This window comes from Microplitis demolitor, chromosome 7, assembly GCF_026212275.2.
Source record: "Microplitis demolitor isolate Queensland-Clemson2020A chromosome 7, iyMicDemo2.1a, whole genome shotgun sequence".
NCBI classification, from domain to species: domain Eukaryota; kingdom Metazoa; phylum Arthropoda; class Insecta; order Hymenoptera; family Braconidae; genus Microplitis; species Microplitis demolitor.
Genome location: NC_068551.1, coordinates 12,515,434 through 12,542,848, shown reverse-complemented (window position 1 = coordinate 12,542,848; position 27,415 = coordinate 12,515,434). Strand labels below are relative to the sequence as shown.

The 27,415-nt window shown below is 30.4% G+C and overlaps 1 protein-coding gene across 1 annotated transcript in view; it reads left to right on the top strand.

Moving 5' to 3' along the window:
• LOC103578210 (protein madd-4) overlaps positions 1-27,415 on the top strand; it is a 754,919-nt gene that overhangs the window by 678,235 nt on the left and 49,269 nt on the right. The window contains exons 6-8 of the mRNA XM_053740948.1: positions 12,949-13,302; positions 19,480-19,621; positions 19,744-19,873. Of these exons, the coding sequence (XP_053596923.1) occupies positions 12,949-13,302; positions 19,480-19,621; positions 19,744-19,873 (626 nt within the window). The remainder of the gene's footprint in view (positions 1-12,948; positions 13,303-19,479; positions 19,622-19,743; positions 19,874-27,415) is intronic.

The window sequence follows — 27,415 nt, the reverse complement described above, 5'->3', positions numbered from 1 at the left end:
TATTATTATTATTATTATTATTATTATTATTATTATTATTATTATTATTATTATTATTATTATTATTATTATTATTATTATTATTATTATTATTATTATTATTATTATTATTATTATTATTATTATTATTATTATTATTATTATTTCTTTTTTTTTAGTTAAATGCTCAGGGGGTTATCCCCGGTAGTCCGACTCTACCGAGGGCCTCACCTGAGCGCCAAATCATTACTGCTGCGATGCTTCATCAACAAGATGATCAGCATGCGCAGCAGGCCAAGTTTCGTTGCCTTAGGAGACGGAGGGATCCGAGAATAACAGCCTTTTGCATCCGCGATGCCAAAAACTCAACTTGCGGAGAACAAGTTGGGATTTTAGCCAATGCAGACACAAAAGTCTGTTTCATCCCTCCTAGGACGCCAACAATAAGTACGACAAGCTTGACACGGTAGCCTGGGTAGAGTTTGCCAATTTCAAACAGGAGATCCTGATATATTTCGTGTTTGTGCTCTTCTTTAACCGTGATGTTATACTCAGCAGGTGCTGAGAACTCGATAACATAAATGTCACGAGCGGTTTTATCAAAGAGCACAATATCAGGTTTATTGTGATCGATTTTCCGCGTTGTTGCGAATGGCACGTTCCAATAAATACGGCAACGGTCATTCTCAACAACTTGCGGAATATCTCCTGGCAGATAAGGCAGCACTGGTGTTTTATCGATACCGTGAGTATGTCTTAGGTGGTAGTAAAGTACTCGCAGAGCAGCATTGTGACGCTGGACATATGCATTTCTTGCCAGCACAGGACATGCTGACAACAGATGCATAAGCGTCTCAGGATGTTGCTTACACACCCTACACAAAGTGTCGGGTAGCTGCATCTGGAGCACTTTAGCACGGTATTCAAGAGTATTGATAACACCATCTTGGCAGGCAAAAACATATCCTTCGGTCTCAGACATCAGGCCAGCTGACCTGAGGAAGGAAAACGTCAGCTGCTCGGACAAGCCATGTTCACGCACGTGTTTAAAGAACACGCTGTGCATGGACTTGTCCATATGTGTGCTGAGCAGTTTTTGTTGCTCAGCATTGCTGATGACCCTCTTAAATTCCTCCTTAGGGAGTTCGATAAGAGGGTTTACTCTTCCAAGACCGAGGGATTTTGCCGCGTAGATTGCTGCCTTATATAAAAACGTTCCCTTATGCCTATTCTCATGACTATGAACAATTTGCATAAGGAAGTCGTTTTCATCTGCAGTGAAATTGACAACCTCGTATGTTATACCCAAAACCAAACGATCGTGTAGACACTCCAAGCTCTGTAAACCTCTCCCTCCGATGTGCCGGGAAAGGTATAATCTGGTGATGGAGGATTTAGGGTGCATGCTCCGATTCATATTCATGACTTTGCGTGTCTTGATATCGAGATCTCTGAGTTCTTTTCGGGCCCATTTCAGAACACCGAAAGAGTAGAGGAGTACCGGGACAGCAAGCATGTTTGTTGCAGAGACTTTGTTTTTCCCGGAAAGTTCTGATGACCAGATTTTCCGGAGTCTCCGCACATACTCGCTGCAGAGAGTCGTTTTGATTTTCGAGGCGTCCTGCATAGGACTCCCGTCAATCCCTAGATATTTGTACGACTCTCCGGCGTCAAGATGGTCAATGACGCTCCCATCTACTAACTCGATATCCTCACGCACATCAGAACACTTACCCTTCACCAGATTAACGACCGCGCACTTGTCCAACCCAAAAGCCATGCCAACATCCCGGGTATACTCCCCTACAATATTCAAGGCTGTCTGAAGGTGTTCCTCATCAGAAGCATACACCTTCAGATCATCCATGTAGAGTAAGTGGGTGATCGAATACTTTCGATCATTTGATGGACCCACTGAGTATCCACGGGTGCGGCGTAGCGCAACAGATATTGGCAGCAGTGAGATACAAAACAGCAGAGGGCTCAGAGAATCTCCCTGAAAGACTCCTCGTTTGTACTGTACAGCTTCGGTTACACGTTTGTCGTTGCCACATGAAATGTGGAACCGTGTTCGCCAAAGCTGCATCGTACGCCGAATGCATCCCACTGTATCGCGATTGACCCCAAGGCATTTGAGCAAAAAGAGAATAAGCTCATGAGATGTTGAGTCAAATGCCTTGCGGTAGTCAATCCAGGCCATTGACAGGTTGCGCTGATAGCAGATCGCGTCTTGAATGACACAACGATCCACTAACAGATTCTCTTTGCAACCTGACAGGCCTCTTTTACTGCCACGTTGTTCGTATATCTGCTGCCATACAGGGTCTATCTCCTGCAGAATGCGATTATTCAAGATTTTGGTGAAAATCTTATAAACCGCATTCAAACAGGTGATAGGCCTGTAGTTTTTCGGGTCAGACAAGTCTCCTTTCTTTGGGATGAGCACGGTTCGCCCTTCTACAAGCCAGCATGGAATTGGTTCATTACCTCTGATGAACGCTGTAAAAATCCGGGCCAGATGACTATGGGTAGAAGTTAATTTCTTCCACCAAAATAGGTTAATGCCATCTGGACCCGGAGCAGCCCAGTTCTTACCATTGTTCAGAGCTGAACGAACTTCTTCCACGCTGACTTCGGGGCTCTCTTCATCAGCATTGTCGTTGCGATGTTGTCGACAAAATGCTTCAAAGTCGTTGAGAGCTGGAGTGTCACGATTCACGTTCGGTTGATCACCATACAACTCGGACCAGAAAGCTTCTACTTGCTCGATAGATGGGGAATCGCCAGAAACAGATGTCTTAGGTGTCAGAAAGCGTGAAGGACTTAACCGAAACAAAGAGTTATCGGTAAGCCGCTTCAGCTTTTTCTCTAGTGACTTTTTAGCAGTCACTAGAGCCCGCAACCTGTTAAGGGAACCTTCTTTGATATTAAGAAGATTCTCCTTATTCAGTGTGTGATGCTGATAGCGTAGTCCAGCCGCAATGCGGCGGACTTTGGATGTAAATGCTTTACGTGCATTTACATACTCAATCACACACTGAATGCGGGAGACATGTTTCCGGAGATCATCAATCTTTAGTGACAGCTGCCCAATGCGCCCTCTCATCTTTGCCTCAGGAGAAGAAATATTTCTCCTCGCTGGAGGTAAGAGTGAGGAAGCAGCATCATAGACAGCTTGATTGATGGTGAGCAAAATAGAGTCTTCCTGAATCCGGGCAGATAGTTCTTGGTTTACCGTGTCAAGTAGCTGTTTTGGGTAGTGTATCTTCTTTGAGATACATACTTGTCGCCTTTCAAAATCATTGTCAGCGTCTTCAGAAGAACGGCGTCTCTCTTGATGTAACTGTGCTGGAAAAGACAGACGATGAGATAATCGTCTGTTCATTAACAGTGATCTCCTTGTTCGCCGGAGATGAGAGGCATAGTCTCGGAGATGTTGTTGTGACAGATGGCTGTAGTTAGGATGCATATTGCTCCAGAGAGCATGCATCCTCGCCATGTAGCCTCTCCGCTCCGGTTCACTGTTATTATAGCACATCAAGAGATCGGCTCGTAATTCCTCCGTCCACCTAAATGCAGTCCGTTGTTCGCCAAGGTCGTCATCGTTCGGAATCTCGGTACTCCGCCCAGCTAGTGGGTTGCCCTCATCCGAGAAGGGCAGGTTGTGGGGAGCACTTCCTGGTTCAGTATTGTCTTGAACTCAGTATTACTTTACGTTGGGGAGTTAACCCAACGTAAAGTTTGTTGTGCGATTGGTAGGCCAGCAGATGGGAGGCCAGCCTACATTGCCCACGATGCGCCACGGGGTAAATAAGACCCCCGCTGGCCGCACAACATGCACCGCGGGCGTTATTATTATTTATTATTATTATTATTATTATTATTATTATTATTATTATTATTATTATTATTATTATTATTATTATTATTATTATTATTATTATTATTATTATTATTATTATTATTATTATTATTATTATTATTATTATTATTATTATTATTATTATTATTATTATTATTATTATTATTATTATTATTATTATTATTATTATTATTATTATTATTATTATTATTATTATTATTATTATTATTATTATTATTATTATTATTATTATTATTATTATTATTATTATTATTATTATTATTATTATTATTATTATTATTATTATTATTATTATTATTATTATTATTATTATTATTATTATTATTATTATTATTATTATTATTATTATTATTATTATTATTATTATTATTATTATTATTATTATTATTATTATTATTATTATTATTATTATTATTATTATTATTATTATTATTATTATTATTATTATTATTATTATTATTATTATTATTATTATTATTATTATTATTATTATTATTATTATTATTATTATTATTATTATTATTATTATTATTATTATTATTATTATTATTATTATTATTATTATTATTATTATTATTATTATTATTATTATTATTATTATTATTATTATTATTATTATTATTATTATTATTATTATTATTATTATTATTATTATTATTATTATTATTATTATTATTATTATTATTATTATTATTATTATTATTATTATTATTATTATTATTATTATTATTATTATTATTATTATTATTATTATTATTATTATTATTATTATTATTATTATTATTATTATTATTATTATTATTATTATTATTATTATTATTATTATTATTATTATTATTATTATTATTATTATTATTATTATTATTATTATTATTATTATTATTATTATTATTATTATTATTATTATTATTATTATTATTATTATTATTATTATTATTATTATTATTATTATTATTATTATTATTATTATTATTATTATTATTATTATTATTATTATTATCATTATTATTATTGAATAAATCTGAATAAATTATAGTATCATCTGGACACTTGAAGGAACATAGCCCCGCATAAAAAAAATTTTTGCTCGATTTTTGTTTAAGTTATTTAATTGTTAATTAACAAATTTTTTGAAAACATGAGTTTTTATAAAATCTCTAAAAAATGTTAAAAAAATATGTCTTTAAATTTTTTTTCTTTTGAAAGCTCTTGTTCTATGAATAATGATTAAGATTCCGTTGTAATAGTTTATAGAAGTTTTCTCATTTGTTTATAATGATTTTTCAAAGTTATCAAAAATCGAAATATCTGGCTAATGTTATAAAAAAAATTTTTTTTCCGAAATCTTTAATTTTGGTTGTTTTTGTATTCATATATTGCGTTTAGTAGCTTGGCTATAAAATTCGTAACATTAATTGTTCAAAAAACTTTTATAAACAAATAGACAAATTGAATATTTTGGAAATTTTTTTTTTGTTTCATTCTGTTGTCTTAGTAAAATAATGATTTTTAAAAAAAAAATTTTTACTTAAAATAATTTTTTAATTGTTTTTTTCATTTATCCACCATTTAAATTATTTATTAAGAGATCATTTTTTTTTTTTTTTTAATCATAATTTACAATTCTCAATATAATTATGAAAAAAAAATATTTTTTCTATTGAAATTTTTATTGTTTATTGCATAAACAATTTGTTATAAACAAATTTTCATTTTCATTATAATTTTTTTTTTGTAGTTTTAAAAAATTACAAATGCAGCCATGTACATTAAAGTTGTAAAAAAAAATTTTCTCTATTTTTTACTAAATTTTAAAATACTTTACTCCATTAAAGTTTAAGCGGTCAACTATTTTATCAACTTATAAATTGTCATAACTTTTTAACTATTGATTATACGGTCTTAGACACTCAAGACGATCTTTTAGACAATTTATTGATTCATGTAATTAATTTTGTACATCCTCAATATTTATTATGGTTCAATTTTTATAAGCATTTGTTTATAAAAAAATGCATTACGTGATATTTTAAATAATTATATCTTTTAAACTATTGAAGTTACGGCTTTTATGATTCAGGATAATTTTATAGAGTAATGATTGGATTACTCAAAAATAATTTTTTTATATTTTTAGTTCTATTTGTTTCTTATTAGTTTTATTTATTCAAGTTATTACACGGTTAAGGGTACATTTGCTGGATTTTATTGCATATTTGAACCATAATAGATATTGAGGATGTACAAAATTAATTACATTAATTAATAAATTGTCTAAAAGATCGTCTTGAGTGTCTAAGACCGTATAATCAATAGTTGAAAAGTTATAACAATTTATAAGTTGATAAAATAGTTGACCGCTTCAACTTTAATGGAGTAAAGTATTTTAAAATTTAGTAAAAAATAGAAAAAAAATTTTTTTACAACTTTAATGTACATGGCTACATTTGTAATTTTTTAAAACTATAAAAAAAAATTATAATGATAATGGAAATTTGTTTATAACAAATTGTTAGGTTATCTTTATAGCAGTATTATATTTTCAATTCAAAATTAATACTGCATTTATGATAATAATAAAATGTATGTATATAGAGTACTCACTCATTCTCTTTCACTATTTTTTTATTCTCCACTAACTCAGACTTCTAATTTACTCTAAGTAAGTTAATTTAAATTTCGAAACATAACAAATTTTTCAGTGGGTTTTATAAATTTTAATTTCAATTTATCGTAGAATTTGCTACTACCAGCTAAAATACTCCAAATATAAATTAAAAAATATTTTTTTTTTTTTTTTACTTTGGAACGAAAAAAAAAATTTCATTTTATCAGATTTTTGTAATCAAGGAATAGAAAAAGTAAATGAATAATCACTTATTGATGATATGATGGACTTTCTACGATTTTTTTTTATAAATTTAGAGTAGTGCTAAGGAATCTTGATTCGAATTATTTCCATCAGATAATAGGTTAAACTGATGATTTAAATAAATCTATAATTGAGACTTTTAGAGCTCAAATTTACTGAGCTATTGAAGATGAAATTTCCGCGTATATACGTAGTGTATTGGATTTTTTTACCGAATTTTTAAATAACTGTTTTCTCTATATTCAATTCTTAAATTGTTATAAGTCAATAATTCAAATAATGAGACTTCAACAGCTCGTCACTATCGAACTGTTTATCATACAGAAAAGTCCATAAAGACAACCTTGTAGAACATCAAATGTTCTACAGAATTACCATTTAACTTTTTTTTATAGTCAATATTTTATTTGCTATAAGTAAATGATTTAAATAATAAGAGTTCGAGAGCTCATTACTGTCGAACTGTTCATCATACAAAAATGTTCTTAATGGCAATTTTGTAGAGAATTAAATGTACTACAAAATTACTATTTAACTTTTTTTTTTACAATCAACAGTTTAGTCTCCAAATGTAAATATAACGAATTTTCTTAAAATTCGCATATTCTAACGTTATTATTAGACGAAATATTGAGTGCCCAGATTTGATTTTTTTGGCTTATTTATAGACAATTTATTGCTTAAGAAGGTTCACTGATTAATAATGTAAAAAAATAAATCTTCACAGTTTGCAGCCATAAATAATGTAAAAAAATAGATATTTCATGTAATATAAATGGTAAATCTTTGAGATCGATGATAGACCTCTGAAAATTGAAATTAAGGGCTGAAATTTTAACTGAAATTTTTTTTTAGTGCTGACCAAATAATTTTTCGTGGGAAAATAAAAAAAAACATTATCGATTTTTTTTGGCACACCCTAATATATACGGGGCATTCCACGTGAAATCGACCACGTTTGACCGTGACCTCTTTAGATTTGGATGAATTTTTTTTCAAATTTTTTCGCCCAACCAAAAAAAGTTATGAATTTTCGAAAAAAATGGCTTTTTATATTTTAAGTAACTATAACTTTTTCAAAATTCAACTGATTGGGACGTTTTTTTTTTTTTTTTTTTTTCAAAATTTTCGTTTTCAAATTTACTTTTTGAAAAAAAATTCAACAAAAAAATTGCAACCTATCTTTATTGTTTTCCTGTAGATATTTGGAAAAAATCATAAATTTTCCGATGTTTACCATTTTTGATTTTTTTTCTTTATGTAAAACTTTGACATTTTCTGCGAATCCTCAAATTTTTCAGAGTGGTGTTTTTTTGATTTATCTTTTTTCTTTCCAATTGAAAAAAAAATTTTTATAACTAGCTTTGTTTCTCATAACATCATGTTTAAAATTTTTGAGAGTGCTCAAAGGACTTTTAAAATTGGGAAAAAAAAAATGAAAACAATTAATTTGAATGGTAATCATCGAAATAATTTGAATTTTGTTTCAAAAATCAAGTTAAAAAATAGAAGAACCATCTGAATAATTTTTTCGGATTTTTTTTCTGATAACTACATTCGAAAACGAAGAAAATGAAAACAAAACAGTTTTCGTTTGGTCCATTTTTGGACACATGCTGGCAATTAAAAAAAAAATTCTTTTAACCGTAAAACAATAAGTGTACAAGGAATTCTTTTGAATTGCCAGCATGTGTCCAAAAATGGACCAAACAAAAACTGTTTTTTTTCATTTTCTTCGTTTTCGAATGTAGTTTTCAGAAAAAAATACGACAGAATTATTCAGATAGTTCTTCTATTTTTTTTAACTTGATTTTTCGAACAAAATTCAAATTATTTCGATGATTACCATTTAAATTTATTGTTTTTTTTTTCCAAATTTAAAAGTTCTCTGAGCACTCTCAAAAATTTTAAGCATGATATTATGGGAAATAAAGCTACTTATAAAATTGTTTTTTTCAATTGGAAAGAAAAAATATAAATTGAAAAAACACCACTCTAAAAAAATTTTAGGATTAGCAGAAAAGGTCAAGGTTTTATAAAAAAAAAAAAAAATTAAAATTCAAAAATGGTAAACATCGAAAAATTTTTTATATTTTCCAAATGTATACAGAAAAATAATGCAGATAGGTTGCAATAATTTTTTCGGATTTTTTTTTTAAAGTAAATTTGGAAACAAAAATTTTGAAAAAAAAAACGTCCTAATCAGTTGAATTTTGAAAAAGTTATAGTTATTTGAAATACAAAAAGCCATTTATTTCAAAAATTCATAACTTTTTTTTTTGGTCGTGTGAAAAAATTTGAAAAAATTATGAGAACCGTTTTTGATCGGGTAGAAAAAGAGAAAAAATTTTTAGCCAAATCTAAAGGGGTCAGGGTCAAAAGTGGTCGATTTCGCGTGGAATGCCCCATATATATATTAGGCTGGCAATTTTTTTTTTGACTTATTTTTTTATTTCGATGCTCCCACGAATAAATGTTAGTTTGAAGTATTTGAAGACTCCTATTCAAGTTTCAACTCAACATATAATTCGTTAGAGGTCGCTCAAGAATTTTTTAAATTTCTAAAATCATCGAAATTCGATTTTTTTTTTGAATTTTTACTTCCACTTATCTGAAAATCGGAACGTTCTTCACGCAACGGAAATCAAAAAAAATTTGTCATTTGACTGCTTTAGCGGTAAGTTGGGGTGACTGAAATTTTCAGCTTACATACCAGCGTCTATACGAAACATTTCAGAAATCAAGATCTAATAGATTTTCTACTTTTCTTTTTGTTTTTTTATTTTAGTGTCACGAGAAACGTTTCGATGTTCAGGTACATTTACTTTCTCACTAACTCAAATATTTCTAAATAGGTCGTAGAAGAACATACTAAAATTTGAATTCAAAATATTAATATTTACAGGTCGCTCAATATTTTTGAAAATAAATTTATCAAATTTTTTTGTTGATTTTAGTGACCTTTAAATATTGATGGTAAGACTTGATCTTGTTACTATATTTATTTCATAGTATAATAAAGAAATTTCATCATTGAGCATTATTGAAATCAAAAAATATTTTGGAAAGAATGATTATTCTCAATGAGACATAGTGGCCATGAATTTATCAAAGTAAAAGGTACTGACTTTTCATATGTTTGGAATTTCCAGACATTTCTAAGTCTCCCAGTAATGTGGCGATCATATGTAGAATACTCTCATACTCATTTGGTTTCCATGCGGTGGTCACAAAAATTAAGGAATATAAAAAAAATTCGAAATTTTTGAGTGATTTTTAACATGCTGTAACTCGGTAAAGAATGGTCGTAGAATAAAAATAAAAAATGCAAAGTGTAGCCTCAAGTTTCTAGTTTTCAGATCTGGACTTCAATTTTTTTATGATCTACTGTTCCGGAGCAATCCTAAGAAAACCATTGCAAAAAGAATTTTCCAAATTTTTGCTCGTCTTCAACAATGTTTATGGGATTCAATACATTTTTTTTGATAATACGACCTTATGATTTGTTTAGGAAATTTTATGCCCTTTAATTTGACCGCCCTTAAAAAGTCCCTATGACGACTTGGCACCAAGCTATCATGAAAACTGCAAAACATTCTCTACAAGACACGATTAGTGGTTTTTGATAGAAAAATATTTTTTGAAGCGATAATATTCATTAAAAAACAAGTGAAAATTCGCATATTTAAGGATATTCACAAATCTTGGTATAACATTGGATATAACAAATGAATAAAGGATACCGTCAGTTTTTTATTAACCTCGAAGTGTCCAGAAAAAATCCTAAAAATTGCGAAGCGCTGCGAGTTTTCTTTCTCAGTGTTCCGAAGCTTTAAATTTATCGATTTTGCCTAAAATCGCATAATAAGGAATTCTTAAGTTTTCAATCATTTTTTCTATAATACAAATTTTTTTAGCGACAAGCCTCATTTCTTTTAAAAAACATTAATTATTGGAGAAAATTAAGAAAATTTTTTTGTAAGGAAAATGGATTTTTTTTGAATTTTTTTTCGATATTTTCCTTCCTTATTATGTTCACAATTGATTTTCTTGACATCAAAATCATTTCAAAGATTTTCATAATTTCCTTCAATAATTAATTTTTTTGATAAAAGAAATGAAGCTTGTCGCTAAAACAATTTGTATTATCGAAGAAATGATTAAAAACCGAAAAATTGCTAATTATGCGATTTTTGGCAAAATCGATAAATTTAAAGCTTCGGAACACTGAGAAAGAAAACTCGCAGCGCTTCGCAATTTTTAAGATTTTTTCTGGACACTTCGAGGTTGACAAAAAAATGACGGTATTCTTAATTCATCCGTTATATCCAATGTTATACCAAGATTTGCAAATATCCTTAAATATGCAAATTTTCACCTGTTTTTTAATGAATATTATCGCTTCAAAAAATAGTTTTCTTTCCAAAACCACTAATTGTGTCTTGTTGAGAATGTTTTGCAGTTTCCATGATAGCTTGGTGCCAAGTCGTCATAGGGACTTTTTAAGGGCGGTCAAATTAAAGGGCATGGAATTTCCTAAACAAATCATAAGGTCGTATTATAAAAAAAAAATGTATTGAATCCCATAGACTTTGTTGAAGACGAGCAAAAATTTGGAAAATTTTTTTTGCAATGGTTTTCTTAGGATTACTCAGGAACAGTAGATCATAAAAAATTAAAGTCCAGATCTGAAAACTAGAAACTTGAGGCTACACTTTGCATTTTTTATTTTTATTTTACGACTATTCTTTACCGAGTTACAGCGTGTTGAAAATCACTCAAAAATTTCGAATTTTTTTTATATCCCTCAATTTTTGTGACCAGTGTATTTAATATTCTTGCGTACGATACCATGAGCAAGACATACATAAATCCTAACATAGGTTTTATGATACACAATCTTGCGAAAGACACATACGTAGAAAAAGACACTAGCAGCTAGAGGTCTTACTCAAGATACTTATTTCAGAATCTTGCTTAAGCACGTGTTGCTAGGCCACCTCTAGTGAATCGTAAGATCAAAATTCTGATTTATTTAATGCGAAACATATAGAAATCAAATGTACAATATCCATTTAATATTTCCCAATGAAATATGTGAATTGAAATAGATATTAGACAGATAACTAAATGTATAAGCACTATCACTACTATCATCATTATTTGATTCGTTTTTTCTTCCATTTAAAGTAAAATAAAGGATAATGTAGTAACTTTTTTAAGTGCTAGAAAATAACTGTATAATAATATTCCAAATATATATAAATTTACTAGTATACATTGAAATATTTTTAAATTAAATTCGAGTTTTATTTTTACTTTGACTTCAAATGTTTCAAAAAAGTCAATAGACCAAAATTAACTGTAGAATTATAGTCATGTGTAAATACAAAATCTTGATAAAACTACTTCACATGTTTTACATTGTATTGATTCTTGTCGAGATATTGCAATTTATATTATCGTCTTGGTCTCGTCTTAATAAGTCGAGGTGAGATCAAGAGAAAATCAATATAATTTCGATCTTGAGTGCAGCCCTATTTATTGTTATCCTTCGTTACTATGAAATTATCACAAATTCAGTCAACTGTCCACTATATGTGGAGCGTAGGCCTTATTTTTCAATATTAAAAACTCATTGTGCAATCATTGTCAAAAATTACGCCGAGTTTTGCATATTTTTATGTTATTATACCATTACTTTTTTTCATCTAACCATCAATATTCTTCTATCAAATAAAACTTCCTCTAGACGCACGTGTCTCGCACTTTGCCACGTAATCTTGGCTCGTTTGGCATTTTATTTATTTTCCCAAGCGAGAAATTATGAAATAAATGTAAATTAAAAAAAAAAAAAAAAAAAAGATTATACAAAGAAGAATAAGAACAAGGACGCGACGTGGGTTGAAACTGCATCGAAAAGACTTTTCTTAGACTAGTACAAAAGTAATCTATAAGAGTGCTGGTGAGATAGATCCTGAACGTGTCCTAACTCGTTCTTTCGTCATCCTTGTTCCTTCTTACGTACACAGAGAAATAATACAAGAGTATATGGATATAAATGAAGGAGGATGAGGGGGCAAAACTATTACCAATGACCGTACCGAAGGCAGAGAAGATTAATGGGTCGTTAGAATAATCATCTCATTCTCTTTACAACTCCCTTTATCTTCTGTTCACTATTCATCCTCTAATTCTCTTTCTACTGTTGCAGGCATGCGAGATACCGAGTGATTTCCGCGCAGAGCAATGCAGCGCATTTGACAACGTTCCATACAGTGGACAGTTACTAAAATGGTATCCATACGACGATCCAACAAGGCCCTGCTCTTTAATTTGCCGTGGTGTTTCATCCCGGTTTTCAACTTTATCAACAGGAGACTACGACTCAAGTCACCAAGATGACAAAAATAATAAGCTAACTTCAGATGAAGAGAGTATTGAAGATAGTTTTACTGAATTGGATACTGATGAATCAATTGTCGTTCAACTTGCCGATAAAGTACATGATGGCACTAGATGCCATGCAGACGACAGTCTTGATGTTTGTATTGGTGGAACTTGTTTGGTAAGTTCAATAAATTGGCCGATCGTTTAAATAAAATTCACTCTTCATTCAGCATTATAGATTTTTGTTTTTCTAATAATTTAAAATCTAAATAATGTAAGTAAATAACTCATGACATTTTATGTTAGTCCGACAGTAAATGACAATATCTAATCAGTGATATTCCACGGAGTCTGCGTATATAATTAGAAACTGAGGTCGGTGAACAGTAACTTACTTAGCAATATCAAATGCACAGTACTCTACTTTTTTGCTTTACAAATATGCATTGTAGAGAAACGAAAAAAAAATTAAGCAAATATTAAATACGTTAACTACCAAACGTATATATATTTGGGTGTTTCAAGAAAAAAAAATTTTTTTCTTTTTTAGATACAATTTAGATTAGATAGATTTAGATATAAAAATACGCCAGTGGAAATTAGATCTCTTTATTTTAACATTAAGAGTTTCCGTATCGCACTTTTCTATTTTCCATAAGAGTAACATGGAAAATTTTTTTTTGCATCTTCTGATTTTTATAGCTAGCTACCGATACGCCGTAGAAAAAATATACCGACTAATTTTTGTAGGGAATTGAATGTTCCACAAAAAAAGTCTCTTATCATTTTTTGATAAATCCATCTGTTTAAAAGTTATTCGAGCCGAAAATTAAATCTATAGTAAATTCCGAGATCTTTTAACTTTTCCAGTAAAACTATCATACTTGTTAAAAAATGTCAACGGATATTTTTTGTAGACAATTTTATTCCCTACAAATTATCTCCAATGAAGATTTTTTCGAATTCCGCATCGTTTTCTAGCTATTTTCATTTTAATTTTAAGCTCCTCAATGTTAACATCAAGAGCTCTAATTTTTAAAGGCGTATTTTTATATCTGAATGAAACTTTTGAACCTGTTTTCGAGAAAAGAAAAATTTTTTTAACTTCCCGCTAAGAAAATCGACGATTTTCAAAAAATTCGGGAAATTGTTTTCACCCCGATTTTCGAAAATCGAGTTTTCATCAGATGTCGACGTTTTGAGGTCCTAGGAAGCTATTCTGACTATTTTCAGAATGATGTCCGAGTGTGTGTATGTGTGTGTGTGTGTGTGTGTGTGTGTGTGTGTGTGTGTGTGTGTGTGTGTGTGTGTGTGTGTGTGTGTGTGTGTGTGTGTGTGTGTGTGTGTGTGTGTGTGTGTGTGTGTGTATGTAAACTCTTTGTAACTTTTGAACTAATAAATCGATTTGGATGGTTGAGGTGGCAATCGAAAGAGCTTGTTGGCCTTCAACTTTCCTAAGAATTTCAGATTATTTGATCGAATAGACTCGAAAATATTGGCGAATTACGAAAAAAAAAAAAATTTTTTTTTTAGTTTTTTATCGATTTCTGAAAAACGACTTATATGATCGACTTCAAAATCTAATCAGCTCTAGTACTCAATAAAAAGCGTCGATTGCCACCTCAAACATCAAAATCGGATAATTCGTTCGAGAGTTATCGCGGGAGAAAAAAATGGTGAAAAACGGTTTTTTCTAAATATTTTCGAAACGACTGACGCGATCGATTTCAAATTTTAATCAGCTCTAGAATTCAATAAAACTCGCCGATTGCTACGTCAACTAGCAAAATCGATTGATTAGTACAAAAGATATCGGCGTTGAAAAGTTAAAAAAATAACATTTTATGTTATTTTTTCCGGATAAATCATAATATAACGTACTAAAATGTGCCTGATATCATACCAACTCATCTTTTTTATGGTTTCTTTTGATCATATAATGTCATCAAACTTGGTTTTTAGTTTAAATCATATTATCAACAAAAAAATCGATAAAACGTAGTTTTTAATATTTTTATCGAATATTTCATATTTTATTGTTTCTTACATGAGTCAAAATTTATTTAAATCTTGATTTTGATCCCCGACATTGATTTCTGCCTCAATACACTTATTTTACTGAACAAAATCAGGAACTAAATTTTAAAAACCGCTTCATTGATGATTTTCGATTCTTAAATTTTCAAACTTCAGCATAACAGGTAAATTGTTAGAGCTTAAAAAGATCATAAAAAAACAATTGCATGTGATAGCATTTTCGAGCTCGAAGAACTCGAAAATATATCTACACTAATGTTTTCGAGCTCTTTGAGGTCGAAAACAGCGGGAAGTTTTGGGGCTGGCCCGCAGGGTCAACCGACAGATCGATTTTTTTTTTTAAACACCCTAATATATATGCATAAACTATATTGATGTGTGTATAAAATTAAATATTTTATTTCATAATCGATGTCAGTAGTGGAATGGATAACGTGCAATTATTTTCCGTGGTATTCAATGAGTTTTCTCATTCATATAAATCCAGTACATGCTAAAACATCAGCTCCAGCAGTAGTAACGCCAAGTAAAACAGCTAGGTCGGGTAAGAAAGATGGATAAAATGGAATAGGATGAGGTAAATGCCGCTATGGTATACCTTAGGGAAATCAAATTTGTTTATTTTTTTTTCAACTTATAATTTAAATGAATTAATTGTATTTAATAGCCCGACTAGTAAGTTAGAAATTTTTAAACTGAAATTAGTAGTTCTACAGATTCAATCAGCAAAATCATTCCATTACTGCCGCAAAAATAAATTTTATCCTGATAACATATAGGGTTATCTAAGGCTGTTACACAGCAGCAAATAAGCTACCAGACTCTGTCTCTTACGCTTACTTTTATCTATACCAAGCTTCGACGTCATTCTGTAGCCGTTAAGGCTGCTTGTTTCTGAAAGCAACAAGCACCATTTCTTTATTCTATCGGACACGTGCGATGAAAACTCGCGATACTGTTTCTTACGCTCTATATATCCAACAGCCTTTTTTCTTTTTATTTCTTTTTTTACTCTTTTATACCTCAAACAACCCCTGTATTATATGCAACTTTCTTTTTATATTTTGCTGTATGTATCTTCTTTCATTTTCTATTTAAAGTAAACGGATTAAATTCTTTTCAATATTCACAAATTTTATTATTATTATAATTCTTTTGTATTTGTCTTTTAATTTTTATTTTTTACTTTGTGACAGTAGTACTCTCTGTTTTCCTAAATCTCCTAATCCAAGTCACGAGTCTCAAGCCATAAGATAAGAGATGAATAATATAATCCCAAGCCTTGAGCCTTATATGCTCTTACCTGAATGATAAATTAGTCTTTTACCTCGGTATTACTCAGGTCACGATTGACGTCAGTTAAGATTTTCTGACTTTATACAAACACGAAAGTGTAATAATCTATACTTATTATAATATATCCATATTTTTAACCCGTCTATGTTTTTAATCATCAGATTGAATTACAATATAGCTAGAACTTATAATAATAACAGAGATGATACTTCGAACTTTTTCATTTTGATTCTTGGAATCGATTAATCGAGCCTGAAACTTGACATGAATCGAGTTGTGAGTAAAAGTTCATTTTAATCTAGAAAACCTGTAATTATCCACTACATAATTCAGGCTGAAAAAGATTGCTTACTACTTGAAAATAAATGGGGTAAAATAATATTCACGGCAAAATTTATATTCGAGTAGCATATCAATAATAATTCTAATTTAAAACTTAACCCCTGTTACTGACATAATTATTTGACAAATATTTAAAGAAATGTACTTAAAGACGTTGTACTGTTATTAAAGTTTTTGGCTGTATTTCATACACTTGATTTTCAATGTTTTATTTACTTTTTTAAAGTAAATCTAAAAGGCGCTAGGTGCCATTGCGTAAATCAATTTAAATGGGTATACACAATTAGAAAAAAAGAAAATATACTAATGACAACAGACAGGTCAGTGCTACAATTGTCTTTCATTAAAATATATGCATTCTATGTTCCTAGGTAACACAAACAAAATAGTTGGCTTTTTGTTGAATTTAGATTAACAATTGGTTACATTACATGATAACTTATAGTTGACTCGAATTTAAAAATAAAGTCAACAATTTTTTTGGGCCGCTTAAGTATCTAAGAGTCGAATATTAAGAATCGATTCTTGATTGACTTGTACTACAAAAATTTGAACACTGTTAAATTTTAAGAGATTGATATAATCATCTGCTACACTAAGGGCAACAAGCTAAAAATGCAATGAGTAGCGTATAATTACCATATCTTTAAATATTCAGTAAATCAGACTAATAAATATTCTTTAAATTTTTTTATTATATATGATTTATATATTTTTGTAGAATTTTGGCTTGTATAAATACTTATACAAAAGTATATACTGTAAAAACTCCAAAGTGAATACAGATATTATTTCAATCTGAATTTACTCCGTCATCCGAATTTCGGGAGTTTTAATATAAAAATCATTCCCCGTACAAAGTAAATAGGAAACATTTTTTCAGCAGAGTGATTTTGGAGCAATGAGAATTTTATTTAAATCCGTTTCCACTGTAAAAGTTGAGATTCCTGCACTGCACGCTTGAAATGAAGCCGAGGGCATCATGTTGCACAGTTCAGAGCTCTTAAATTTCTGTCCGTGGAGTGTATACTATTTTTCTTCATGCTATTGATGCCGGTTTCACCATGATATTTCCCCGACAAAGTCTCCCCAAGACATAATCTCCCCATGACAATATCTCCCTATAAACAAGATCTTATAATAATCTATGTAATTATAATGATTTCTACACTTACGACTGGAATCGTATTCAGGTTTTTTTCATATTTTATGTGTATATTATAAATATATAGAATATGCTCCACATACATGTATTTTATCTTGGAGCGATTTTGTGAAAGAAAAATTTTGTCATAGGGAGACTTTGTCGTGGGGAAATTTTGTCGTGGGGAGATTTTGTCGAAGAGATTTTGTCCGGGGAGATAAAGTCGTGTTACCATTGATGCCTGCCCCGACATTTGCGGCAAGAGCGAAGCGAGTGCTGCTGGTCGGGGGGTAGGCATAAAAGAGAAAACAAAAAGTAAATATAATTATAATTTTGAAAAATAAATATCAATTCAAACTAATAAAAATAATAAAAATTCAAACTACTTAAAATTGAAAAAATTTAAAGTTATAAGGAGTGTAATCAAATATAATAAGAACTACATAATGAAATCAATTGCATATGAATTGGTTTATATATAATTTATTATTATTATTATTATTATATCGCAGTTTAATAAGTAACATAACTTTAAAAACTAATATTTGAAAATGGAGAAAAGACTTAACACTTATGTAGAACTCCAATTGTCGGCAATTAATACAAATATTGCTATTCGTAACTTAACTGAGTTACTAAAATAGTTCAATGCGTTTGTTAAAAATTATAAATTTTATAATAAAAAATAGTTTATTAAATTAAATTAAATAAAAAGTGATGATTACTAAGAGATACAAGTTAGCAGTAGCTGTAAGTAAAAATAAGAACATTCATTAAAATCTTAAAATATTTAATGTGTTTAAAATATTCCAGTAAATTTTTCAAAAATCATAAATTGTATTATAAAAAATAATTCATTAAAATTTTACATTGCAGTTTGATTTTATTGATTTATTAATTAAGTTTGTATTCATTTCTTCAAGTAATTTAGTGTTGATTTATTATATTTATTTACATCAACTTTAAGCACTAGTAAATTTATCATTATCAAGTTGTTAGTTTGATTTTATAGTTATAATCAGCGTTTTGAATATTCTAACGTATAACCTGAAACTTTAAAATGGTCAATGACACTTAAAAAGCAACCGTTTTGGATTAAGACAATCTTAGCAAAACTGGCCAGGCGCTAGTAAGTGCTTCGTTTTTATGCTAGCTAGTCTCGTTTTACTCTAGCGAAACTAGTGAGGCGCTAGCTAGTGCCTCGCTTTAATTTTCATTAGGATTCTACCGCGAAATTGATGCCGAAGATACGTACTTTCAACCGAGGTAAAAAGAAAAATTTTTTACAGTGTACTATTGTTATGCTCAAGATTGCTATCATATATTACCATTACTACATATTATCATCAAATATTTCTACTGCTTCATATTATTGGTAAATATTACTGTAAATACTTATATACATAGGATATCCATGACGTCTTATATATCCGTTAAGATATTAGTCCTACGGTCGAATAACTTACACATTGCATTACATACTTTATATTTTTTATTATATTTTAATTATTGAATAAATTATTTTATTGTTCACAGACTGTAGGCTGTGACATGAAAGTAGGCAGTGGTAAAACGAAAGATCTTTGCGGTGTATGCGGTGGCAATGGTTTGACATGCCAGTCGAGATATTCATGGAGCCTGGAATCGATATCTGCTTGTTCTAAATCCTGCGGTGGCGGTAATTATCTTATTCTTATGATATCATTTACTCCTCTTGAGTCTCAGAAATATTAAAAAGTAATTATCGTATGGTATAATAAAATAATTTTTTTATGATTTTACTTTTTTATTCTGTTATAGGTTTTAAAATGGCCATAGCCACTTGCATATCACTCCAAAATCACAACACAGTTGATGAAGGAAAATGTGATCTTGATAAAAAGCCAACGAAAACAATATTACCATGTAATACACATCCTTGTTCAACAAAGTATGTTAAGCCAAATTTTCATTTTTTATTAACTGTATAAATTTAGCTTTTAATTCTTAGTAAGTAACTTAATCGTGGTTATATTTTATTATTTATTTTGATAAAGATGGTAATTTAGATTATTTTTTATTAGGTAAGTTATGTGTGCAATAGAATTAAACTTAATTAATTGGACTGAAATTGAATATAGTTTATCAATTTGAATAAATTTATACATTTTAATAACTATAAATGGGAAAATTATATATATATATATATATATATATATATATATATATATATATATATATACATACATGACAAAAATTAATGACGTACATGTGATACATGAAATATATATAAATATTTTGAATTATTATTTTGCAAAGAATCAAACATTTATTAATTTTATATTCAGAATTGAAATATTATATTTTTATTTTTTGAATCGTACATTTTTATTATTTCTTTGTCGGTAACTGACTGCAATAAAGAAATAGTTTCAGTATTGAGAAAAGACTGTTCGGCGTGACGCCAAAAGTGTTTCCGTATGACGACGTTTTAAAAACGAAAAAGCAATACAGGGTAAAAGAGATGTCGGTCGACTGAATTTCTCGTTGCAATGCGCACCCTTTCTTCCATCTTGAACGGCCATTAACTAAAAGAAAAGCATTGTAAAGTCATTTCATGCTTTCTTTTATTTTATTTTCTCCATTTTCTTTTCTTCATCGTTTATTCTAAAGTTATAGTGAAAATATATTACTATGAAATGTATATGTTAGGATGTTTCATATTGAGGTGATATTTTTTTTCTGTTCTACCTGAAAAACTAAATTTATAGAACAAAAAAAATATTCCCGCTTGAAAAAAAATTCTAAGTCAATTAGGGGCTTCACTCATCGAAAAATTCAATTTCCCATTTAAATAGGCCGTTGCTATGTCTACTACCGTACGGTTTAGTACCGTACTATTTAGCACCGTACAGTTCAGTACCGTACGATTCAGAACTGTTTAGTAGTGAATTTTATATGCTCATACATGACCATATTGGTGGTTGAGTGCTCGTAGTCTACGGCAGAATATTACGATCACACCAGTGCGAGGTGAGCCGATACAGATGAAACATGATTACGAGTTGCAGAGTACTCTGGATGCTGTGTAATTATTTCTCGATGGCTCTTGATGGTAATAAATGCTCGCTAAACTGGGATCGATTGTAACTGAACGATTGTAACTTTCACTGTGTTTAAGAAAAGAACTTAAGTGAACTGATATTTGCAAATTGCTGTGAAGCTCGTCAGAAAAATTGACACGCTCGGAAATACTCGATGTGCTCGGTGCAAGAGGTCAGAGAATGACTGACTGGTAACAACGGCAGCGAGTTGATGCAGAGCTCCAGTATGCTAAAAAAAAAAAAAGTTCGATAAACTGGTTTGGAAGTTCCTTGATTTTTCCACTTTCCTAAGAGCGTGAGAAAGTCCTGTAAAATTATTTATAACAAAAATTACATGAATAAAAAAAGGAATGAAATCTCGCGAATAAATGTTCGCGTAGAAGAGCTGCGTATGCGGGCTAAAGGCTCGCGCTATGAACAGAAAGGATCAAATTTTTATGGCCCCGAACCCGGGATGGTCATAAATGTAGGTACTCGGGCGATGCTGCGAGTAGCGTAGAATAAAATATTTAGCGTAGAGCTAAAATATTTAGTTTGAGAAAAAGATATATATTTCACAATATTTTATTTTATCTTTAAAAATGCACATGTATTAAGGTTTTCATATCAATTATTTAATTATTCATTTACTATAGCGATTTTCAACAAATTTTGTATTTAAAAAATTATTGAAATTTTTTAATAATTTTGATTTTCTTAGAAAATCTTTACCCAGTAAACAATCCTCTTTAAATTTTGTGAAAACAATATCTATATCAATAGAGAAATTCGAAATTTTAATTTGACTGTTATGAATAAATTTATATGGAAATTCTTCACCAGATGCAGAAAAAATTTTATGAGGTTTATAATTATTATTTGGTAAATTATCAAATAAATTAACTTTAGCAATAGTAATGTCAGCCGTAGTATCAATATTCATTTTACAAGAAATACAATTAATAGTTCCGTGTGATATTAGATTTAAATCAGGATCTAAATTATTGAATTTAATTTTTTTAATAGAATAGGTTGATCCGTCCCCCGTCGGATCAACCTCATTTAGTTACCCTGATGCTGATGATTATAATTCTGATTATATCTGGTTTTTTTGTTTGTTGGAAATTTTGCCGATAATTCTGATTAAAAATTTGTGGATTTTTACAATTTGTTTTATTATGACCTTCTTTCCACAGTTTCAACACGTAGGAGTAGTAGTAGGATTAGGATTATTATTACCAATTTCTAATCTTCTTTTAAGATTAGGTTTATAATTATTTAAATGTTTATAATTGTCTGAATATCTATAATTATTTGAACGTTTATAAACATCTGAATATGTAAATTTTTTATTCGATTGTATTTTATTTTTCTTTTCCTCATAAATTAATTTTGAAATCGCTTCTAGTTCTAAAGCTCTTTCTAAAGCTTTATTTAAGGTAAAAATTTTTTCAGATATTAAAGTGAATTGCAATCTCTTACCTAATAATCCACTAATAAAATATTGAGAAGATTGACGGTCAACTATATCATCTGGTAAATCGGGATATTTAAGTCGAGTAATTTTGTCAATTGTTTCAGCGAAGCTGTAACAGACTCGTCAGATTTTTGTTTTTTATTTTGTAATTCATTTAAATGAACATAAGAAAATTTTCTCTCTCCAAATCGCGATATTATAATTTCTTTGATTTTATCATTACTTTTTAAGTCGTCCCATGATAATTTTTCTAACATTGTTTGAGCTTTCCCTCGTAAAGAAGCTTCTAAATATGATGCTTTGATTTGATCCGACCATCGGTTATGGTTTGAAACTATTTCGAAATGTTTTAAATAACTATCAGCAGACACAGAAGCATCAAATGTGTCTGGTTTCATTGAATCAATTGGTTTAAAAATAAATGATAGGTTGGATGTCGTGATGATTTCCGGTTTATTTTTACTAATATTATCGTTCGATTTATTTTCTAAATTTTTATTTATTTCCGCGTCAACATGGATTTCTGCCTCAACGTCAATGTTCCGAGGAAGAACTGCACCAGTTTAAGCAGATTTTTATTTTCTCTCGATGTATCTTATAGTTATTCCACTATCTTTCCGAGTAATCCTTTTACTCTGGAGAATTTAGATTCCAAGTTGTTGAACCGTTCGTCATCCTCCTCCCTCTTCTTCTGTAAGAAGCACGCAATGCGCTAACAGAACTCCTCTAGTTTGTTATTAAGCTCATTCCTTATTTTCCCGATCGTCATCGATGATGTCCGAAGTATTATCGGCAACCGTTTGCTTTGTCCGTCGCGGCATTTTTTTTTTAATATTCACTTATTCACTTATTCAAAAACTTCTAACACCAAATTGTAGTATTTCAACTCATAAATTAATATCACTTATACTACAATGATAACACACTTATATTAGAAATAATAACAACACAATTAACAGCAGTAAAATAAAGCAAGAGCAATACATAGTTTATTGAATACAGATATCTTTGCTGTTAAAATGTCAAATTAAGATTGACTGACTTTAGTCGCGATTCTATAAAACAAGCGAAGAAGGCATTTTTTTTCTAGTTATTCAAATATTTTAAAACATTAGCTTCTCGTTCATTACAATATATATATATATATATATATATATATATATATATATATATATATATATATATATATATATATATATATATATATATATATATATATATATATATATATATATATATTGTAACATGATGAAAAATTCGACATCGACTCGTGGTTTAAATTCATATTATTAATATTATTTTATTTTATTTCATTCGAGTATTTCTGATAATTGCGGATTATCTCTTTCTCATTCGTTGCGTCAGCCAAGTCCTGCCATGTAAAATACTCTGACGTCACCGGTCGAGTATTTCCGTTAATAACTACGTCGTATGTATGTTTGTGAATTAAAATAAGTGTATTTTAATTTCGTCAACCGACTGTTATGTTTTTTTTCCGAGCAATGAACTGACTTTGTTTCGATCAATTACAATTTTTATTAATTTATAATTTTGTTTATATCGAGTCAAGCCTACAACAGCATTTTGATTTTTGTGTAAGTGATAATTTGTGTGAAACCGACCAATTATTTTGTTTATGTAATATACGACTAATTTTTATGTACATTCTAATCAATCATTTATCGTAATCTCAAGTGCCTGACCGTTCTCCGATCCGCTACCCTGAGCCGATATTTTTTTGATAATTATTTATTCGGTGATTATAAAATCACCTGGCGCCCAACTTAAAAATTTTGACAAGGTGACCAAATAGTACGTGTACTCGGACTTCACTCCGGTAGATCCCCGATGGTGACAAACCCGTTACAATATATATATATATATATATATATATATATATATATATATATATATATATATATATATTGAGACCAATCGCTTTTTCTCTTTGCGATTTTTCCCAGCAGCCACCAGAATTCGCGGGCTAAACCCTGCCTTAGGCTGGCCTCTAACAAATTTTTATTTACTTGGACAGAGTAATTCGCTGAGATTCTTGCAAAGCAAATACCCGAACTTATTCAAACACGGCAACGTATGTAAAACTCACTAACTTACCTCACGGCTTATTACTTATAAATTATTTTCTTATTGCTGATTAAATTATCAATTCTTACTCAATCAATAATACTTTTAATGAACCACTTAATAATTCTTACCAGTAACATAGGACAGAAATAGGATGAACGGTTATAGACAGAGTGAAAGGAATTTATTAGAAAAGTACAGGTTTATTGCCAATTATAATAAGGTTCACGTACATACAATAAACGTCTCCGCAAAATAGAATACAAGAATTTGTCCTGGTTTATACCGCTGGAGATTCAATAATTATCTACATGTACAACGTAATTACAGCACTCTGAACTTATTATTTGACTTTAATATTATTTATAGTGCGAGTATACTGCCGGTAACATACAGTAATATTCAATTTACTTAAACTTGATTTGTAATAATTAATGTAAAACAATAAAATAATATCGCAAGTAGAATTCCCAGATTATTAACAGAATATATTGTAACATAATTAATGCAGAATAATTATCGCAATTTGATAATAAACGAAAATACGTCTAAACGCTAATTGATCCAGGATCGAAGTGATTGACTGATAATTGAGGGCCTCGGACTCCCCTCGGGACTCTCTATTGAACTATTTAAGAATCTTAACAGTAAAAGAGGATATTAATAGGATGAATGATGATAGATAAAGTGAAGGATTAACAATTGCAATGATTGTTTATTACCAATTATAATAATAAAAATTGCTTACAAGAAAAAGCAATCGCTGGATATAGTGTAGATGGCACAGTGTAGTTTAGATTGCGAGTATATTGCCGGTAACGTACAATAATATTCAATTAAACTAATCTTATTTATAATAACACACTAGAACAGTAAAGTATGATGGCAAGAAAAAATTTTATTCCATTCAAAAAAAGCCCTATGAGTCAAGTCGTTCAAGTTCATAGTTTCCGAGTTATAAAAGTTTTTATAATTTCAAAATATAATATTAAATAAAACAATGACCATTGCTCTGTTATTTTTTGAATTATTAAAATTCCTATAACTCGGATACTATGGACTGTAGTTACTTGACTCATAGGGTTTTTTTTGAAGGGAATAAAATTTCCAATAAAATTCCCGTTTACATTTTTTGTGTGCATTAACTGGTTTACGTTCTGCAAGCCAATAAAGGCCAATTTCATAGGAAAAATGACTTCCTTAGCGGACATCAGCGAAACAGCTGGAATTACAGCTAAGTTACTATGGCTACTTTTAAAGAACACCAAATGTCCTACAATTTGCGAACAAAACCGCGTCGATATCATAAAACGCAGCTAAATATTAGAAAGTTTAAAAAAAAAGTAATTTCATTTATGTGTTTTTTAGATGGGAAATCTTGGAAATCAAATGGAAAGTACTTAGGATTGGAATTAAGAAATTAAACTTCGCAGGAATTTTCGTTTTAGTATAACAAACATATTTTGCTTGATGAGCAACGAAAAAAATACTTTCGCTGGAAACGAAGCACCCTAATATATATATATATATATATGTAATATAACGCGCCATGTTGTGACGATAGCAGCTACAATTCTAATAGATCTTAATGAAACTTGGCACACTTATTCTATGAACGATTATCACGGTTAAATTTGAAGATGAGCAAAATCGGTCAACTCGTTTAGAAATGGTGGATATTTGAGATTCCAAAAATAACAAAAAATCTTACTTTTTTTGCTTTTTTGTAAATAACTTTTTAACGGGTATATTTATCCTGATTAGGTAGAAAAAAAAACGTGATAGCCAATAGAAAAAGCTATATTTTCATATTTTTATTTTTTTGTTTACGATGATTGTTCCACTATTAATAAGAGTTCAAAGTTACATAATTGATTCATGTGCTTATAATGATAATACCGTTGTTTATATCTTTGAAAATTTTTGATGGGTGATTATTAAATAGTATATGTATTGTGACGTTACATTGCCAAGGAGATGGATTGAAGAGGGAGTGAGCGTGAGTCTATGTGATAGAGAGAGATGGAGTTAATATGTGTGTGGAGTTGAGTGTAGGGATAAGTGAGTAGAGAGTATGGAGTACGTGTGCAGTGAAGTCAGTGGGTGGAGAGTACGAGTACGGATACGGTATCTTGTCTGTCATGGAGCGTCTGTGTGATTGAGCGTGGATTCAACGAGGAAGGTCTAACTGTGTCGCGGATAGTGGCCAAAATACCGTGCCTCCCGACCAGTGACGACGACTAGGCCTAGGCCTAGCTTTCGGGGTTGACGTGGTGATCGTGAAGGAGCGACTGAGATGTCGCCGTCCCTTCGTGTTGATACTCGGAGTTAGCTGGGGTACGTTTACGTTTATTTGGGGACGGCGGCAGACCCATTTGTCGAGTTTGGAATCTTGGAGCGAGTGATTGTGAGTCGGAAAGCTCAAAGGTAGGACTCGACCACACCCTTGGCTTATGTCGTTTTGGAGCTTGTGGCTCTGCGTATTGAGCCCTTGAAGCCGTTCTGTCGGGATAATTGTCGTCTTGTTTACCGCATTATCTATTTTATTTTATTAATTATCTAGTAGTGTGTAAGTTTGGTAATTCGGCATCCACAAGAGGTCCACGATGTCATACCCAGGTATTTATTTGTCTGATGGACCGAGAGTACTCGACGGCAGGCCTTTTGGACTCTCTGCGTCAATTTCGCGTCGTCTTTCCGATATTTTCTTTAGTTTATTTTAATTTAATTTTAATTAATCGGCTTCTTCCGCGTGAAAAGAACCGCGACCCTCTTTCCACAACCTAGCACACTGAGCGCACCAGGAAATGCCGCTACCACCGTTCAGTTCTCTCATTTCCAAAGGATT